Below are 13527 nucleotides of genomic sequence, written 5' to 3'. Positions count from 1 at the left end.
CAGGGTCACCAGCCCCTGCCAATATCACGGGTCTATAGGTGCAACTGTACGGCGATAATATATAAAAATTATAGTAAAGTAATAGAGAATAAGAGAGATAGGACAGAGAGTGAAAGAAAGGAGTCAGACACATTTCATGGTAACCTGTTCACCTCAGCCCCTCTTGGTGGTCGATGTGGAGGTGGGACATGAGAGGAGCAGAGAGGAGAGGGAAGAGGATTTATTTCTAACCAAGGCTCATATGTACTTAAGAGCGTGCAAGCCCCTGATTACAGGTAATGACATATGTCACAGGAAGGGGTAGTATCATAGGCAATACAGCAATGGGAGGGGGACGATCTAGGGTGTACACACAATAGGAAGAGGAAGGATTAGGGGTATACGTGACAAGATGGGCAGATCCTAGATTCAAGATGGCAACCTAAACTTGATTGTCCTTGACCTGCGTAGACCATTTCTCTGGGCTCTCCTTCAGCAAAGCAATCCACTGTCCTTATCAGTAGGGTGGGTGCCCCACCTGTGGTGGGCCAGACAGTAGTCTGATTGTTCTGGGTGGCTGATGCCTTTGGGGAGATAACTTCTAACCAGCTTGCTTCTAAGTGTATTTACTATATATGTGTTGCAAGCACTGTCCTAGGTCTGACACATATTTGGGGGAGACAACCTGGGGAAAAGCCTTTTTAATAGCCCACAAACATGAAAAAAACACACCCTTTTTTTGTATGTATAGTGGATCTCTGGGAGAATTTGTTAATGGTGGTGGCCTGTGGGTAGCAAGGCACAGGAATATGAAGAGAGTCTAATTTAATTGCATATCCTTTAGTACCTTTTGAATGCCGTGCCTTAATTGTGTGTATGAATTATATATTCAAAATATTAAGTTTTCAAAATCACCGTTGGGCATCCCCTTCCTCGGTTCATCTTCGTAGGCAGATATGTTTCCATATTGCCATCATTACAGTGTTACCTCAGTACCAGTTGTTGTTGCTGTTCCGTCGGCTCTCACTCATGGTGACTGCACAGAACAGAGCATTGCTGGGCCTGTGCCAGCTGCAGTCAGCACTCTGCCTGGTAGCGGCAATGCATTGTGAGTGCCTTCCAGCCGAGCGGGTCATCTTCCAGTGCTGTATCAGACTCTTATTTCTTTTAATAATCCACGGGATTTTTATTGCCTGTACCAATTAGGATGCTTTTAATTATGGGTATCAAAACTGTATCTTAATGAACTTATAGAAGGCCAATTACTTTAACTGGCTTATAAGTGGCTGATTTGTCCTACAAGAAATCAGGGGATCACCACACCGAGGCAAAACACTAAGGAGGTGCAACAGAACAGCAAAGGAAGCAGAGCAGGGAATACCAACAATAAACTTTGGGGCCAGGGCATGGCACCCCATCAGACTCAACCGGAAAACACTCCTAAAGGCCCACAAACAGTCCTGAACTAACTCTAGGCTTTTCTTTTTAAAAAAATTTTTTATCATTGGCTTTTTGTTGTTTTCTTTTGTTGTTTTGCTTTGCTCTGTCTTGTTTTTGTGCATGTTATTATCTTTGCAGGTCTGTCTAAATAAGATAGACTGGATGAACAATCTGGAAGAAAACACAATGGGACCGACAATTCCAGGGGACATGGGAGAGGGGGAGTTGTGGGAAAAGGTAGTGGTGTTAACAAACCCAGGGACAAGGGAACAACATGTGATCCAGATAGGTTATGAGGAGGGTGTAGGAGACGTGGTAGGGCGTGATGAAGGGCAATGTAACCAAGAGGAATTACTGAAGCCCAAATGAAGGCTGATCATGATTCTGGGACAAGAGGACAGTCAAAGGAAATAGAGGAAAGAGCTAGAGGCAAAGGGCATTTATAGAGGTCTAAAAAAAGGCTTGTACATATGTAAATGTATATATGAGGATGGGGAAATAGATTTATGTGCATATATTTATAGGTTTGGTATTAAGGTAGCAGAAGGACATTGGGCCTCCACTCAAGTACTCCCTCAATGCAAGAACACTTTGTTCTGTTAAACTGGCATTCCATGATGCTCACCTTCCTGACAAGATTGCTGAAGACAAAGCAGGTGCATAAGCAATTGTGAAGAAAGCTAATGGAGCCCAGCTATCCAAAGATATAGCGACTAGAGTCTTAAAGACTTGAAGGTAAACAAGCGGCCATCTATCTCAGAAGCAACTAAGTCCACATGGAAGAAGCACACCAGACTGTGTGATCATGAGGTGCCAAAGGGATCAGTTATCAGGCATCAAAGAACAAAAAATGATATCATTGTGAATGAGGGGGAGTGCGGAGTGGGGACCCAAAGCCCATCTGTAGGCAACTGGACATCCCCTTACAGAAGGGTCTCAGGGAGGAGATGAGCCAGTCAGGGGGCAGTGTAGCAATGATGTAACATACAACTTTCCTCTAGTTCCTAAATGCTTCCTCCTCCTCCCTTCCCACTATCATGATCCCAATTCTACCTTACAAATCTGGCTAGACCAGAGTATGTACACTGGCACAAATAGGAACTGGAAGCACAGGGAATCCAGGACAAATGATCCCTTCAGGACCAGTGATGTGAGTGGCGATACAAGGAGTGTGGGGTGGAAAGGGGGAACCGATTATAAGGATCTACATATAACCTCCTCCCTGAGGGACGGACAACAGAAAACTGGGTGAAGGGAGACATCGAATAGTGTAAGAAATGACAAAATAATTGATAAATTATCAAGGGTTCATGAGGGATGGAGAAGCAGAGAGGGAGGGGGTAAAATGAGCTGATGCCAAGGGCTTAAGTTGAGAGCAAATGTTTTGAGAATGAGGGCAATGAATGTACAAATGTGCTTTACACAATTGATGTATGTATGGATTGTGATAAGAGTTGTATGAGCCCCAATAAAATGATTTTTTTTTAATTCTATGACTTAAAAAAGAAAAAGAAAATCAGGGGCAGTGCTGTTTTAAGTATGGTGTGATCAGCTGCTCAGTTATGTTATTCTTCCTGTATCTTTGGATTTCTCTTCTCCTCAGCTTTCGGTTTATCGTAAGCATTACAGCATGGCTGCAAATGGCAATTGGGCTCTATGGTTTCTTGTTCGGCCAAAAGAGTGAATAACCACCCTATTTCAAAGACAAAATGCAAGCCTTCCTATTTGTATTGATTCCGCCAACTTAGGTCGCATAGCCAGGGAAATGGCATGTACTGATTGCCTTAGGCCAGTTGGGATCTGCCTGTCACTGGTTTTGGGAATACCATCCTTTGAACAAAATAAGAATTTGGTCAGTGAGGAAGAAGATGAAATTGGCTAAGTAGGTAACCAGTAGTACCCATCACATTGCCTATTTTTAAAGCTATTTTCAAATTATTAAAATATATATATGTGCTTATTATAAGAAAAATTTGGGAAATAAAGCTTAGTTGAGCAAGGACTCTAAACAGCACCCTAATACCACTATGCAGAAAGCACTTTGTTGTATTTTTCTCCTACATGTAGTTTTAGGTAGCTGATAGGCTTTATTACTATTTGAATTTGAATGGCTGTAGAGTATTCCAAACTGGATCTACCCTAGTTTGGCAGTTTCCATGTCATTCAATATTTAAGTAGTAACTGGGGTTTAACTATGATAGTCCATACAAGAATATTGTGGTGCATTAACTCTTTCATTTCTGTTGAATGTTTCCCTTAGTATTACTTCTTGCCATGAAACTTTTGATAAAAATTATTGACTGTATATTTGCCTTAGAACATAGTTTACTTTTGCTCGCCCAAAGGGTATCGGTTTCAGCTGCTCTCAAAGTATGAGTGAACCAGTTTCTTTATAATCCAGCACGAGTGCTGTCGTTGACATTCCTGTGATCAGTTTACTGGATATAAAACTGTAAAATGCTTTTAATGGGATCTCTGTGTTGATGACACTCCCTTTATCCTGGGTTTTATTTGCTGCAGGGATCTGCAAAGACTTGGAGAACTTCAGTCTGAATTGGCAGGAGTAGCTGACTTCTCTGCTACCTATCTTCAGTGTCAGCTTCTTCTTATCAAGGTTGGTTGTGATCCATTTTGTCTGCAGCTGTGATGCTAAGAATACACTGTCCTAATGGGCCTAGCTTTGTTTGAGGCCATAAGTAAGAAAACGACTTATGCAGCAACTCAGAAATGGAGCGATTACGTCCATTACAGTGTGTTTATATTTGTCTCCAGCTAAAGGAATATGAACTCATGTGGGCATTTGGAGTTTTACATTTAGGAAGAATTCTTTCACGACTTTGCAATTAGGGCAAATCAGATCATCGTTTTCATTAGAATCCTAAGGATTGTAAATATTTTGCATAAGGGTGGGCTTCAAAAAGTTCCTGGAGAAAATTCCATTATCTTTCCCTTCCATTTTTCCATGAACTTTTTGATGCTCCCCACCCCACCCCCCGTGTTTGCTAACTAAGCAAAGGACTTATATAAACTTCTACCATATTTTCTTAAATGTTCGCTGCAGTTTGCCAGAGTTCAAAGGTTACTTTTACTGCTTTTAAAGGAACAACTTACTAGCCTTAAGACTAAGAAGTCAGACAATCTATGACGTTATTCCAGTTTACTGAGTTAAAAACCAATGAAAGCAGTTCCATAGCTTTGAGCTTTGGCCGCAGATTGCTTCCACAAATTGAGGCTCAGGATTGTAGAGGACCCTTCTCACTTGATAAGTCTTTATTTTGAATTGAGTCCCAAATGTTAGGGTTAAAAGTGATTAGTGTTGTTTGACAAATGAGTGAGTCAAATTATTTTCTACTGTAGGATGTGTGAGCTCAAGCTACATGTTATACTTAAGGGCTGTGCAGATGTGTGCACAGGGAAATGCGGGTGTATGCACTGTTGGGTGTGTACACTGTTTGCGGAAGATAAAAGCAAAATTGGGGATTAGTTGACATTTAAACAGCTCTTGTTAGACAATATATTTTTCACATGTAACATATATGTATGCACGCATCACTGGAAGTTCCCTCATGCCTGTTGAAAAGTTGCGAGTCTTTTCCAAGTCTCTATGAGGGCTTATAGTTTAAGGGTTGGTGAAAAGCAATGTGTGGGAGACCCCTTGGCCTTGTGACTGGTTCGTCATGAGTTCCAGGCCGGTGCTGGTCTCCTCCCTGCCCCCTGGCTTACTGTCTTCCATAGGAATAGAAGAAGTCCTTTAAAGAATTCATTTTCTGAGTAGCGAAAGGTGAGTGTGGGTGAGATTGCATCTAAAAACAAAGGAGTACTGTTGATTATTCAGTCAAGGAAAGGCAGAGTAGAAAAGGTGCTCAAACATAGAACCCAAGGCAGACATTGTGGCATACCTACTCAAGAGGATATTTGATAGCCAGGGATAATTTTATGAGGTTATTTTATGGCATGATAAGATGCTTATGTTAGGCGTGACAAAAAGGGTGTAAAAGTAGTTATACTTTCTGACAACAGCTATATTTAAAAAGCATGTATATGGAAAAAATACTGAATGAATATTCAAAAACAGTGACTCAGTTAAGGATAGCATGATTGGGTGATTTTAAACATTCTGTACTGTAAACCTGCCACTTTCCACAAGCACCACTTTCCAGTCGTCACCAACGACGTGATTGTGAGCACTTGCAATGGGGGCAGTTTGAATTGAGATATGGTTTGTAGACTTTATGTCAGAAAGAATGTGATCTCAATTTGTAAAATACTCATTGCATGAATATAGTGAGATAACCTATATTATTGAAATTAATATCACCTGTTTTCCTTTTCTTAATATTCTTCCTAGAAACTTGAAATTACATATGGCTCACATTGTGCTTCTGTTGGACAGTGCTGGTTGGTCTGGGCTCTCTGTCTTGCTACTAGGTTGCACCTGTAATTTGAAGGCTCCCGAGTCCATGTCAGGAGTTTAGGGGAGATGCGAGAGGAGAGCAAAGATGAGGCTGAAGCCCATGACTCTGTGATCGTTTGAATGTAGAAGGATTCAGAGACAGAAAAACCTACGAAGGCTCCTGGCTTCTAGTTGGGTGTATCAGAAAGTTGATGGGGCTGTTTATTTAGTGAGCATGGGCAAAGGACAAAAGACCTGGTGGTGGAAGAAAAGTCTAGGCAACTCTGAGTAGATTGGTGGTGCTGGAAACAAGAAAGGCCCAGAGGCTGGGAAGCTGGTTTGACCGAACTTTCTCATGAGACTCCTTTGTGGCTTGTACTGTCTGCTTGCAAGCATTGGTGTGGAACATGGGTCCTTTGGGCCAGGAATCAGAGAGAATAGGTAGGTCTCATCTCCCCATTCTCTGTAATAAGTCTGCTTATTACAGTAGGCTTATTGGCTTAAAATTTTGATTGAGAGAAAAAAAATTTTGTTTGATTGAAAGTTCTGATCATGATAGATTTTCAAAACAAAGCAAAATATAAATTTCAAATGCTATCTCAGCCTTCGTGACTTCTATGTTGCATTCTCTCATGCCTTCTCTCTGCAGGCCTTGCAAGAAAAGCTGTGGAATGTAGCGGCCCCTTTGTATTTGAAGCAGAGTGACTTGGCCTCAGCAGCAGCAAAACAGGTAAAGTTATCATGACTCTTTTCTCAGGTCTCTATCCAGGAGTTATCTACTCCAAATCAGAACCAGAGTTATTCATATGGCTACATGGCTGCTGGGTCCTCTCAGTTCCATCCTCTGACAGAAGTTAACAATATTAGAAGTAGCACATACTTAGGGGACTGACATTGAACTCCACGCTTCGATTCTAGTCCCTGGTTTACCACTACTAGGCTGGGTGATACTGAGCAAGTTACATAACCCATCTGGATGTACCTCCTCTAAACTGTGGGAGTTGAATTTATGATTTCTAAGGTTCTTGCTGTTCTGAAATATTATCTGCTTATATTACAGAAATACAAACATTTCGTACTGTATATACTCGAGTATAAGCTGACTTTTTCAGGACATTTTTTGTGTAAGAAAGAGCTTTAAATGAAGAGTAATTGTATATTATGAAAACATCCCAGCCCAGATCAAGTCCATAAGTCCAATATTAGCCCACACGTCTAATAGCAATCTATAAATTTCTCTTCAGACTCACACAACATATGCAATGATGCCGAATTGAGGAAGATCACAGGCCAGTGGGTCAAAGGTCTTGTGGATCCAGTAGAGGTGGAAGCATCTCAACACTGGTGTGGGTCTCCACATGGCTCTTCCCACTCCAGGGTTGTAGCATAGCTCCATGTGTCTTTTTTTTTTTTTTTTGTAATCAATTTATTAGGGGCTCATACAACTCTTAACACAATCCATACATACATCAATTGTGTAAGGCACATTTGTACATTCATTGCCCTCATCATCCTCAAAACCTTTGCTCTCCACCTTCACCCCTGGCATCAGCTCTTCATTTTTTCACCTCCCTCCCCGCTCCCCCCTCCCTCAAGTACACTTGATAATTTATAAATTATTATTTTGTTATATCTTGCACTATCCGACATCTCCCTTCACCCACTTCTCCGCTGCCTGTCCCCGAGGGAAGAGGTTACATGTAGATCCTTGTAATTGGTTCCCCCTTTCCACCCCACCTTCCCTCCACCCTCCCAGGATCACCACTCTCAGCACTGGTCCTAAAGGAATCATCTGCCCTGGATTCCCTGTGTTTCCAGTTCCTATCTGTTCCAGTGTACATCCTCTGGTCTAGCCAGATTTGTAACGTAGAATTGAGATCATGATAGTGGGGGGAGGAGGAAGCATTTAGGAACTGGAGGAAAGTTGTATGTTTCATCGTTGCTACATCGCTCCATGACGGGCTCGTCTCCTCCCTGAGACCCTTCTGTAAAGGGATGTCCAGTTGCCTACAAATGGGCTTTGGGTCTCCAATCCGGACTCCCCCCACCCCCTCATTCACTATGATATGATATTTTGTTCTGATGGTGCCTGATACCTGATCCCTTTGACTCCTCATGATTGCACAGGCTGGTGTGCTTCTTCCATGTGGGCTTTGTTGCTTCTGAGCAAGAAGGCCACTTGTTTATCTTCAAGCCTTTAAGACCCCAGATGCTATATCTTTTGATAGCTGGACCCATCAGCTTTCTTCGCCACATTTATTTATTCACCCGTTTTGTCTTCAGTGATTGTGTTAGGAAGGTGAGCATCATAGAATGCCAGTTTAAGAGAAGAAAGTATTCTTGCATTGAGGGAGTACTGGAGTGGAGGCTCAATGTCCATCTGCTACCTTAAGACTAAACCTATAAATATATGCACATAGTTCTATTTCCCCATCCTCATATATAAATATATTTACATATGTACATGCCTTTATTTAGACCTCTATAAATGCCCTTTGCCTCCTAGCTCTGTCCTCTTATTTCCTTTGACTTTCCTCTTGTCCCACTATCATGCTCAGTCTTCATTTGGGTTTCACTAATTCCTCTTGGCTACATTACCTTTGATCACGCCCTACCAGGCCTCCCACACCCTCCTCACCACCAATTTGGATCACTTGTTGTTCCCTTTTCCCTGGGTTTGTAACACCACTTTCTTTACCCCTCCCCATCCCCTCCCCCATGTCCCCTTGGAACTTTTGGTCCCGTTGTTTTCTCCTCCAGATTGGTCATCGGCTTATTTAATTTAGACAGACCTGCAGAGATAGTAACATGCACAAAAACAAGTCAGAGCAAAACTGAGCAACAATATAAAACAAAACAACAACAACAACAAACCAATGACAAAAAACAAAACCAAACACAACAAGAAAGAAAAGCTTGTAGTTAGTTCTAGGATTGTTTGTTGGCCTTTAGGCGTGTTTTCCAGTCCATTCTGTTGGGGCACCACGCCCTGGCCCCAAAGTCCACCTTCGGCATTCTGTTCCCGCCGCTGTTCTGTTTACCCCCTTAGTGTTTTGCCTCGGTCTGGTGGGATCAGATCAGGCGCTATTCCCACACTGTGTCTCTGGTGCTGTCCCCTGTAGGGCTATGGGTCACTGAGGGGCGTCGTGTCTCATAGTGGGGCTGGCCATGTGGTCCTCTCTTGACTGGCTGCTATGAGCGGGAATATCATCCTCAAGACCTGGTGGGCCAGGACTCAGCACATTTTTTAAGGTAAAAATAGGTGCCTCGGCTGATATTCGGGTTGGCTTATACTCTAGTATATATGGTAAATGCTCTCTTTAGCCTTTCATCTTAAAATTTACATCAACTCATGTTAAAATGGTCTGTACTTTTACCATTATATTATCCCTTGGAAGCTAAGAAGTCCATAAGTGTCTTCTCATGTATCATGTTTGTTTTCTTGTGACGGTTTCCTTGTTGCTGTAATGCTGGAAGGTAAGTCACTGGTATTTCAAATGCCAAAGGGGTCAACCCTGTTGGACTGTTTTAGGAAAAAGATCTGATGAGTTATGTGTGAAAAAACTGACCAGGAAAAATCTTAGAAAAAGTAGTGGAATATCGCCAGAAGAACTCTTATTTGAATGCACTCAAAATGCACCTGAGGCACAGCTGCTTCCTTAAAGTAGAGGTGACCTTTATGACATGGATCGAGAGCAAAGCATTTGAGACTTTGATTGGCTGATAAAGCATGCCTCCAAAAGAGAAGAAACTATTTTAAATATGCATTAAATATTCAAATGAAGAATATACAAAGTGTGAATCTAGGAAAATTGATAATTGTCAAAAATGAAATAAGATGCTTGATGATTAATATCCTAAAGCATTAGTGAACTGAAATGGACTGGTTTTGATTATTTTGTATTGATACTCATGTCATTTACTATGCTAGACATGACACATTGAGAAAGAAGAATGCCACATTCATTGTCAAAAATAACATACCAATATATCCTGAAGTACAATGGTATTAGTGATAGGATAATATTCATACACCTACAATAAAGACCAATTGATCCAACTAGTAATCACATTTATGACCCAACTGCTAATGCCCAAGATGAAGAAATTGAAGATTTTTCAATTAACTTCTGCAATCTGCAATTGACCAAACATACAGTCAGGATTTATTGATTCTTACTGGTGATTAGAATGTGACCATTGGAAAAAGAGACCTCCTTAGTTGGAAAATGTAGCCTTGGTGATTGATACAAACTGTGGTAGCAATTACATGATAGAATTTTGTAAGACCAATAAGGACTTCATTACAAATACCTTTTTAAACAACGTAAATGGAGAGACCATACCTGTTACCCTAACCGGATGGACTCTACGAGAAAGAAATGACTACAACTGTGGAGAGACACTGGAGAGACTCGGTATCAGTGAGAGCAAGCCCAGCGGCCCACTGTGGGAAAGGCTGTCAATTGCTCATAGCAAACTCAGATTGAAGCTGAAGACAAGTACAGCATGTCCTTGCCCATATCTCACCTGAATGTAAGGGACCCAGCTCAAAAATAGGTTTGACACATTGAACACTAATGACCAAATACCAGATGAGTTGTGGGAGAACCTTTGGAACATCATGCTCGAAGAAAGCAAACTGCTATTTAAGAGACAGGAACGAAAGAAAAGACCAAAATGCATGTAACATAGCTAAATCAAATGGTGAAGTCAAAGAGTTGAGCAGAAGATTTTAAATGACAACTTGATAAGCTGTGGCAGTTACATAATCTGTCAACTTGGACAAAGGGGTGGAGTCTAGCTTGCTAATTAGGTCATAGCTAATGATGCCTCTGTGTGGGCATGGCCTTTCCCTAAGGTTTCTGGGAACTCCTGTCTACCTCCCTGGAGGCAGGACACACACACCATGTGCTTCCCATGCCTATTATCAAGGAGCTATGCTGATGGCAGCCACAGCCCTGAGCTGGAGGAACCACATGGAAACCCTTGCCAGTGCTGAGATGCTTCCACCTCCACTGGATCCACAAGACTTCTCACCCATTGGCCTGTGAACTTGCTACGTGAGTTGAAGAGGAATTTCTACACTGGTATTAGACATCGGGGCTAATATTGGACTTATGGACTTGATCTGTACTGGGCTGGGTTGTTTCGTTAATGTGCAATTCCTTTTTGATATAAAGCTCTCTCACACACGTGTTCCTTGATTGGTTTCTCTTGTCAACTTGGACTAACACCGACGGCAGAGTGAAGTATTTTGTATATATAATACTACTAATAGTAACATACGTATATATGTATTATATATAATAGTAATGTATTATTTGTATGTATTATATGTATTATTGTGTATATATGTACAAATATATTAGATGTTTGTACATTAATAAAATGTGCAAAGACCTGGAATTAGAAAACCATAATAGAAGAATATGCCTACCATATCTCCATCTGAAAGGTCCAACAAAAAATTTAAGCCTCACATTACAATATTGAAGGATTCCATGATCAAAATAATGAATGATTCAGAAAGCCTTAAAAGAAAATGGAAAAGGATACACAGAGTCACTGAACTAGAGAGGACTGGTCAGTGTTCAGAAATTGCAAGAGGTAGCATATGATCAAGAGCCAAAAGTATTGAAGGAAGAAATCCAGGCTGCACTGAAGGGGAAGGTACTGGTGAAAAACAAGGCTTTAGCATTAATAGAATGCCTATTGAGAGCTTCCATCAAATAGATACAGTATTGGAAGCTCTCACTCATCTATGTCAAGAAATTTGCAAGGAGGCTGCAATACAGCTATCTAACCAATCCGTTGAGAGAGATTCATATTTGTGGCTATTTCAAAGAAAAAGGTAGTCCTGAAATTATCAAACCGTATTTTAATATCACACACAAGTAAAATTTTGCTGAAGATTATTTAAAACTGTTAAAACAATACATTGACAAAGAACTTCCAGTAATTCAAACCAGATCCAGAAAAGGACATAACACAGTGGTTAACATTGCAGATGTCGGGCAGATCTTGGCAAAGATAACTAACTGGGTGTGTAAATCATCAAAATTTTGATAACATTTTGAAGAATGAGAATTCTATAACACTTAATTGTGCTTAGGTAGACCAAGAGGCAATCATTCAAATAAAACAAGGAGAAACTCTGTAAAACCAGGAAAGCTGTGTGTCAAGGTTGTAGCCGTTCACCATATTTAGTCAGTCTGTTTGTTGAGCAAATAATCTGAGAACCTGGACTATATAAAGAACACAGCGTCAGGATAAAGCAAGACTTGATAGCAGGGGGAGAGGGGAAAAAAGAGGAGCTGATACCAAGGGCTCAAGTAGAAAGAACATGTTTGGAAATGTTCATGGCAACCTATATGTATAGTGTGTTTAATATAATTGAATGATGGATTGTCATAAGATTTATAAGAGCCCCCCCCCCAATAAATGATTAATTAAAAAAAAAGTTCTAGCGAGGCATGCAGGTTGAGGCAGAGAACTAAGTAAAGCAGCAGCACACTGGTCCAATCACCAGAGAGCAAGAGAGATAGGGGTGGGCCTTGAAGAGCCATTTATCTCTGCCCTCCAATCAAACTGCAACCTGATTAATTCCACAGGTTCCTATTGGCCAGGTTGGCATAATAAACCTAACTATAGCTAAAAAACGTTTTAAAAGACTTGTTAACAATCTGTGATCTACAGTTAAGACAACCTTGCTTGCTGCAAGGCTGGAGGACTTGAAGCACTTTACTGATGAAGCTGAAATACATATAGCACACAGTATGAATTATACCTCAACATAAAACAAAAATCTTTGCAACTGGACCAACAAGCAACATCATGGTAAATGGAGAAAAGATCGACAATTTCAAGCATTTCATTTTAGTAGGACTCAACCAGCACGTGTGGTAGTGGCACTAAAGAAATCAGACAACAGATTTCATTGGGCAAGTCTACTGCCAAAGAGCTCTCTGAAGTGTTACAGAGGAAAGATGTGTCTTTAAAGACCAAGCATGGTATTTGTAGTCACCTTGTATTCGTGTGAAAGCTCGACAGTGACTGAGGAAGATGGAGGAATTGGTGCCTTTGAGTCATTGTGTTGGTGCAGAATATGAAATAAATCAGAACAAAGTTGTCTTGGAAAAAGTATAGCTAGGATGCTCCTTAGAAGTAAGCCTGGCAAGACCTGTCTCAGGTACTTTGGACCTGTCTGTTCTCAGGGAGATCCGTCCCTGGAGAAATACATTGCCGTAGGGAGATCAGGGAAAGTGGAAGGCCTTAGTGAGATGGGTCGACAGTGGGTGCAACAGTGAGATGGTGCAACAGTGAGATGGTGCAGGATCTGGCATGGCTTCATTCTGTCCTACAAAGGGCTTCAAAAACTCGTGGAAAAATTCCCTTTTGTTGGAATTTCATTTTTCCATGAGCTATTTTTTAAGCTTTTGATTGTGAACAGGTGAAGGTTTACAAAGCTGACCATTGTTTTATATTGAACAATTTATATACATTCTGATTCAACTCATCCATTGAAATCCGTTTATCTCACTTGCTCCCTGTTTTTCCTGTTCCCGTCCCTCCTCCTTTCCTAACCCTCTGGACTTTGTCCTTGGGCCAATGCTGCCTGTTTGAGCTTAAATGGTCGATTATTCTAACACAGAGGTGAGTTCAGTCCAGATCTGAAGGATAAAGGTCCGTAACCTTGGGTGTCTCACCAGACT

At 41.1% G+C, this 13527-nt stretch overlaps 1 protein-coding gene across 1 annotated transcript in view; it reads left to right on the top strand.

The window, feature by feature from the left end:
* The window catches only part of INTS4 (integrator complex subunit 4), a 111058-nt gene that overhangs the window by 75757 nt on the left and 21774 nt on the right, over window positions 1–13527 (top strand). Inside the window, exons 16-17 of the mRNA XM_075546338.1 lie at window positions 3940–4033; window positions 6462–6542. Of these exons, the coding sequence (XP_075402453.1) occupies window positions 3940–4033; window positions 6462–6542 (175 nt within the window). The remainder of the gene's footprint in view (window positions 1–3939; window positions 4034–6461; window positions 6543–13527) is intronic.

The sequence above is a fragment of the Tenrec ecaudatus genome, chromosome 4 (genome assembly GCF_050624435.1).
Source record: "Tenrec ecaudatus isolate mTenEca1 chromosome 4, mTenEca1.hap1, whole genome shotgun sequence".
Lineage (NCBI taxonomy): Eukaryota > Metazoa > Chordata > Mammalia > Afrosoricida > Tenrecidae > Tenrec > Tenrec ecaudatus.
The sequence above is the reverse complement of the archived record's forward strand: the minus strand, read 5'-3'. Positions and strand labels throughout refer to the sequence as shown.